General features: G+C 34.3%; 1 protein-coding gene across 3 annotated transcripts; it reads left to right on the top strand.

Annotated features, from left to right (window-relative positions):
* The first annotated feature begins 589 nt into the window (after positions 1–589).
* LOC126714230 (V-type proton ATPase subunit C) lies at positions 590–6,470 on the top strand. 3 transcript variants are annotated; one of them, XM_050414270.1, is made up of 12 exons: positions 590–727; positions 1,459–1,595; positions 1,697–1,765; positions 2,247–2,374; positions 2,499–2,598; positions 3,762–3,829; positions 3,999–4,140; positions 4,490–4,606; positions 4,815–4,940; positions 5,214–5,297; positions 5,384–5,463; positions 6,033–6,470. In XM_050414270.1, exons 2-12 carry the CDS (start codon positions 1,482–1,484, stop codon positions 6,133–6,135), a joined length of 1,131 nt encoding a protein of 376 aa, XP_050270227.1. In that variant the 5' UTR covers positions 590–727; positions 1,459–1,481; the 3' UTR covers positions 6,136–6,470. The 3 variants fall into 3 exon arrangements, with proteins under 3 accessions (XP_050270227.1, XP_050270226.1, XP_050270228.1); XM_050414269.1 differs by having other exon boundaries at positions 591–727; positions 1,477–1,595; XM_050414271.1 differs by having other exon boundaries at positions 623–727; positions 1,396–1,595.
* The last annotated feature ends 258 nt before the right edge of the window (positions 6,471–6,728 follow it).

Genomic DNA, 6,728 nt, shown 5'->3' with positions numbered 1-6,728 from the left:
ATTTTGCGCCATGTGTGCTATATTATTTATTTTTAAAGAGTTTTTTGTTCCAAACAAAAAAAAAAAACTCTTTAAAAATAAATAATATAGCGCACATGACGCAAAATTGGAACTCTTAATTTTAGAATCAAATGTGGGACCATGTCATAAATATTCATTCAAGTGAGTTATTAAGTACAAAAACTGAAAAATCTAGAATAAATGAATCGTAAGAAAAAAAAAAAAGTGCTTCACAATGATAATTAAAAAAAATGGACAGTTTATATTTTATACCTAATAATATCCTTACAAAATTTTTTAAAAAGTTAACAAAATATAAAAATGACTATCAATAGTATTTAAATTATATATATAGGAATTATATTATGCATATTATTGTATATCTATGCATATACATTTGATTACAAGTTAGTTATCAAATTATTATATATATATATATATATATATATATCTCTTTTTTTAAAGTTTGAATTTGAGATGGGCTTCCAAGAGTAGACCCACCCAACCCCAATGTTAAAAAAGTAACCCAAAAACTCATTATTTACATTGTCCAGCCCAAAATGCCGAATTATTAGCCAAACTATGCCAAGCCCAACCCAAAAAGCACCACTCAGTACTTCGCCAGAGACAGAGAGTTCAGAAACTTCTTACATTTACATGTACATCTCTCTCTCTCTTTCGCCAGAGCCAGACAGACAACCTGAACAAATCACGAAGCCACTGATCGGTGAGACCCTTTTCTTTTTCTCTTTTGTTTTTTTTGTTCCTTTTAATTTCGCTTCTTCTTTTTGTTCCACTCACTTTGCTTTCGGTTTGCACAAAATTTGTTGCACTTTTGTTTTGTGATCTGATGAATGTACGCGAAATTTTGGATGATTGATAGTAGGGTATTGCTTAATTTCAACATTTCCGAGGATTTCTATTTTCTACATAAGCTTGTAAATCAAACATCATAGAATCTGGGTCTTATAAATATATATTTACTAAAATTTTTGTTATTGTCACCCATTAAGATTTATTATGTTATGCCAATAATTAAGAAAAATAAAAGTTAGATTTGATTTGTTGTAAGAGTATATCATAGACACCAATTAGAAAAAATGTCAGGATTGTAATGAAAATTTGTACTTCTTTGAATGATGATCAGAATGCAGTGTTAATTTCTCATTCTGGGTGTTGATTCTTCTTTGTATTTCCATATGTTATTCTGGGTGTTGATGAATAAAGAAATAATCTTTAATTGGAGCGAGAAAGAATAGAGAGTCTGATGCTAGTGTATGTGAATGGTGGGTTAGCTGAAATCGAAATAGTAGGGGGTGTTAGTTTGAATTTGGCTTAAAATTTATTGAGCCTGATGTGAATGCTCTTTTACAACTTTCTCTAAATTTTGTGAAGCTTTGGCTTCACCATTGCTAGAGCCGGGTAGACAACTCTCTTTGGTTTTTTTGTAATTGTCAGAGATTTTGTAAATTGAAGCTTCAATGGCGACGAGATACTGGGTGGTCTCTCTTCCAGTTCAGAACTCTGCAACTTCTTTGTGGAACCGATTACAAGAGCAAATCTCCAAGCATTCCTTTGACACTCCTCTCTATAGAGTACTCAGTCATTCTCCCATTTCCTTGGAAGATCTGTTTCTCTTTGCTTCAATTTCATGTCATTATAGTCTTTCTTTCGTTTTTATATTTGATTTTTCCAGTTCAATGTTCCTAATCTACGTGTTGGCACCCTAGACTCACTTCTCTCTCTCAGCGATGATCTCCAAAAGGTAATTCCTCCAACATCTGAATCCAATTTTGAAGGTCTTTTTTCCTGATTCACAGAATGTGTTGCTTTTTTTTTTCTTTTTCTTTTTCTTTTTTGAATTTTAGATACAAATTTTGTAAATTTATTTTTATTTTTATCTTTATTTTGATTCACAGAATCTGTAATTTCTTGAACTAATTTCTTGAACTTATTTCTGTGGCTATTTAATTGCAAATTTGGCTTTGATCTGAATCCAATTTTGAAAACTTTTTTATTCACAGAATGTCTTTCTTTTAATTTTAAGTGCAAATTGTGTAGTTTTGTCTTCTTCTTCTTTTTTTTTATCAATATTTTATGAATTATTAAGATTCATGGAATCTGAAATTTCTTCAACTTTTTCTGTGGCAATTCGATTGCAAATTTGAAATTGATCTGTTATTTCCGTGATTTTCGTTGTTATTATTATTATTATTAAATTGGAGTTTTACTGTGGAATTTTGTAGTCAAACAGCTTTGTGGAAGGAGTGTCACACAAGATCAGGCGTCAAATCGAGGAATTAGAGAGGGTATCAGGTGTGGAGAGCAATGCTCTCACTGTTGACGGAGTACCAGTTGATTCGTACCTCACTAGGTGAATCACAATTCTGTAAAATCAATAAAGATATTTTGACTTAGGATTTTGGTTTTTTCTGTTATTGTGAGGGATCTGGGTATTATTAACTGAGAATTTTTGTTTTGGTTTTGTAATGGAAAAGGTTTGTTTGGGATGAAGCCAAGTACCCAACTATGTCACCCTTGAGGGAGACTGTGGATAGTATTCATAGTCAAGTGTCAAAGATTGAGGATGATCTCAAGGTAATAATTAATTTCGTCTTGATTTGATATGTTGGTTATCTATTATTTGAAGGCAGATACAAGGAACCATTGCTTGTTAGTAAACCAAGCCTTGACAACACTGTATAGTTAAGATTCTTCGAGATCAGCTGAGAGAGATAGAATAAGTTTCTTTACAATGACCTATGTGATTTGGTTAGGTGTTTATGGTAAATCAGCTGTTCACTGCACTTGACTACAATGTGTTTTGTTTTCTGTTTAGCTTATGACATGTGATATCTGTGGATTGTGGATGTCTTAAGTGTGGGGTTATCTTCCTTAGCTGGATGAATTGCTTGGGAGAATGCCAAAAATAGGAAGGATGAGCATCTGTGTACAAAGCATAGAGAATTACAATTGTAAAGCCAGGATATTTCAGAGAATGATGGGTATGGTGAACTCCTGTGGCTCATATTAAGATACAAAACCCTTCCAAGAACTCTTCTTAGTGTATAGGATCTTTTTTCTTTTTTTTTTCTTTTTTTAATTGGTGAGTCACACGCACATCTAGTGGGTCTTGGAGCACAATTCAGCTTCCACTCTATTCTTCTGAGGGAAGGATGTGTCATTTGAGCTAGAGCTCATTGAGTCATTGGCTTTAGTGTGTCAGATCTTTTGTACATGGTTATGAAACTTGAGTGTTTGTTTCACCTGCTTTCTTTAGGCTATATAGCACAGTCATGCACTGAACTAGGCAACTGATTAGTTTTGGCACAGACTCTATCATACTAGGAGGTAACAAAAAAGGAGGAGCATAGAATGTTGATTCCCTGACACCTTGTGATAAGTAGAGTGTGGTAAATTGCTGCATGAGTGTTTATGATTTTTTATTTTGATGGAAATAACAACAATTGATACCATGAGAGCAGTTGTTTACTTGTCTGTCCTCATATTTTCTAGGCATGTATTCATTTCTACTTTAATATGATTGGCTACCACCTTACAAACTTTAGTTTTCTCCCCGTCATTTATCATGTAGGTTTTTTTCCTCCACTTGGATTGATTAGATCTGTTATGTTTCTTGACTGAAGAAGTAAACCTCATAATTAAGCCAAAGCTCTTTAGTTTTTTAGATTGACATATAAATAAATCTTTATTTTTTAGATGAATATATATGGGTCTTAAAGCTTTGTCTCTTATATTAGGTTCGTGTTGCTGAATACAACAATGTGCGTAGTCAGCTTAATGCTATAAACCGAAAGCAAAGTGGAAGGTACATGTTTTTCTTCTTTCTTTCTTTCTTTCTCTTTTTCTCTTTTCTTTTTTTTTTTTTTTTTGGGGGGGGGGGGGGGGGGGGTGGTGGTGTTTAAAGTCTAATTGCACATATATGCAAAATAGTTGATTCTGGTTTTTGATCAGACCTAGCTTTCTGCATTTTTCAGCCTGGCTGTACGGGATCTCTCAAATCTAGTGAAACCAGAGGATATAATTACCTCAGAACATCTAGTGACTCTCCTTGCAGTTGTTCCCAAGTATTCACAGAAAGACTGGTTAGCCAGCTATGAGACTTTGACTAGCTATGTGGTATGGATTATTATTTCTGGTTATTTATTCTAGTTCCTGTTGGTTCGGCCTTGTTGATATTGTGGTAGAGTTGTGATTTAGTAGGCTACATTGCTTACAATTTGATATGGGTTCACTTTAATTGATCAACTTATCCATCATGCCCCTTAAATCTGTAGAACAGTTGTGCTACCTTTCTGACAATATGATATGGGTTACTTCAATTTATCCAACTTACCTATCATACCTGTTTAGCAAAAAACAAAAAAACTTTACCTGTGCAATAGTTGTAATCAGTAATCACATTGTTTTATTTTTAGTTTATCGTGATCTTACCTCAAGTCTGATTAATCTTGCTATGTGCTTTCAGGTCCCCAGGTCATCCAAGAAGTTGTTTGAGGATAATGAATATGCTCTTTATACTGTGACACTCTTTGGACGTGTTGCAGACAATTTTAGAACAGCTTCACGTGAAAAAGGTTTTCAGGTGAGTATGTTGTACAAGTGGCATGATCCAGGGATGTTACAACAATGAATCTTCATCATGTCATTTAAAATTTATATCCTGGCATGTTCATTTGTACTGTCTGCAAAGCAGAAATGCATAAAGAATTTGCTGCACTTATGCTAATTTCAGCATTTGACTAGGTGGAACATATCTAATTAGTGGCTTGTTATTTTAATATGTGATTCAGATTCGTGATTTTGAACATAGTCCAGAAGCACAAGAGAGTCGGAAGCAGGAGTTAGAAAAGTTAATTGAAGATCAGGGAAGTATGAGAAGTTCTCTTTTGCAGTGGTGCTATAACAGTTATGGGGAGGTATTTTTCTTTTTGTTTTTTTTATTATCTATAAGATGCATCTGACTAATGTGTGCACCTCTGTAGCCTATTTGCCTATATGTGGTCCCGTTTTTGTTCAGAATCTTTCAAATTGCTGTTTTGAACTAAAATTTTTTAGTTTTGCTGTTTGATCTATTATTATTACTCTTGTTGGTATACATTGTTGTTATACTTGTTCTCGTTGATGTTGTCTTGCCCTTTGCAATAGGTTTCATAATTTTCTTTTATACTGAATAGGTTTCCTGCCTGTAGGTTTTTAGCGCCTGGATGCACTTTTGTGCTGTGCGCGTTTTCACAGAGAGCATTTTGAGATATGGTCTGCCGCCATCTTTCTTGGTATGTAGACTCTTATGTTCGTTTGTGGTTTTCCAACCAAGAATTTGCCTTTTTTGACAGAGCATGGGTTGTTGAAATGATTTCAGGCATGCGTTTTAGCTCCGTCGGTAAAAAGTGAGAAGAAAGTGCGCTCAATCCTTGAAGGGTTGTGTGACACTGCAAACAGGCAAGTCCATAAGCCTTTGTGTATGTCTTATGGTATAGAATGAGTACACCTCAATAATTACAGTTAAGAATAAGAGGGTCAAGGTTGACATGATCTTAACTACCTAGGCCATATGTACTCAGTGTAGATGCAGATGAACTTAAGATCCATTATTTAGTTAACTAATGAGAACATGTTATTTGAGATTGTTACCTGATTCAGTGGTCATGGGAGGGTATATTACTCTGTATGGTGAAGAAAAATATGAAGGTTGTCAAGAGGTTTAAAATTCATTGCTTCAGTAACTGTTTGATGATAAAGCTAAACTCTAAACTATTTTCTAAACTTTTATAGGAACTTCTGACTCTTGAATTCTTTATGCCTTTTTAAGTTCAAAAAATTGGGAGCACATCTTGCAGTTCAATTATGATGTGTATTGTTTTGTTTGCTCACCTATGCAATAATACATAGGATGATACTAATTGCGATGTTGTATTTCTGGAAAATTTTTGTACATTTGTATATCTTAGTGGTTTTGTAATCTGATTTATGTTTCCTCATTTTGTTTTTCCTCTGATGTTTGGATGCAGCACATATTGGAAAACTGAAGATGAAGTCGGAGGAGGGGTGGCTGGTCTGGCAGGTGATGCTGATTCCCATCCATATGTCTCCTTCACAATCAATCTTGTGTGATCAGTGCTGACTCTGAGTTCATTATCTGTTTCGAAGTCAATAGTCCAAGGATTTTTCTAGACACCAATAATAATGGAAGTGTTCAGTGGTAATGTATATTAAATTTAGTTGCCCAATTCTTTGTGTTCAATTATAGTTTCAGCTTTGGGAGTTCCAGTGAGTCTGATGGTACGAGGGTGGAATCTGTGAGAAAGGTTTGCTCTGTAGAAATTTGTATTACAAGATTTATATTATGAGATTGCGGGATCTGCATTTTCAAAGTTGGTAATGCTCTTGGTGTATTTTATAATAATGTTATAATAATAATTTAAAAATGCAATACATTTTGTTTTTAATGTACTACATTCACTTGCCTTTGAAATGTGATTCTCTCAGAACTAGTCTAGATAGGTGATTACCGATTACAACCCTTGAATGTTTAACTGTTTAGTGTGGAGTACGGACCAGTGGGCACTGGTAGAGAAATTGGATGAGAAAATGCATGCTGGAGCTTGGCAAGGTTGATGAAGACTTGGACAGTGAGTCAGTGACATATGTTTGGATTTGGGCTTGGAAGAGCAGTGTGGATAGAGGTAGAGCTGGAATAAATAGAA

The sequence above is a fragment of the Quercus robur genome, chromosome 2 (assembly GCF_932294415.1).
Source record: "Quercus robur chromosome 2, dhQueRobu3.1, whole genome shotgun sequence".
Taxonomy (NCBI): Eukaryota; Viridiplantae; Streptophyta; class Magnoliopsida; order Fagales; family Fagaceae; genus Quercus; species Quercus robur.
Note: the sequence above shows the minus strand (reverse complement) of the source record. Positions and strands in the feature narration are given on the sequence as shown.

What these genes read in the sequence shown, in the direction of transcription:
- LOC126714230 (XM_050414269.1), top strand. Translation starts at nt 658, where the DNA reads ATGTACATCTCTCTCTCTCTTTCGCCAGAGCCAGACAGACAACCTGAA. An exon ending in AATCACGAAGCCACTGATCG is followed by an intron (nt 728 to 1,476) that starts GTGAGACCCTTT and finishes TGTAAATTGAAG; the next exon opens with CTTCAATGGCGACGAGATAC. An exon ending in CACGTGAAAAAGGTTTTCAG is followed by an intron (nt 4,607 to 4,814) that starts GTGAGTATGTTG and finishes TATGTGATTCAG; the next exon opens with ATTCGTGATTTTGAACATAG.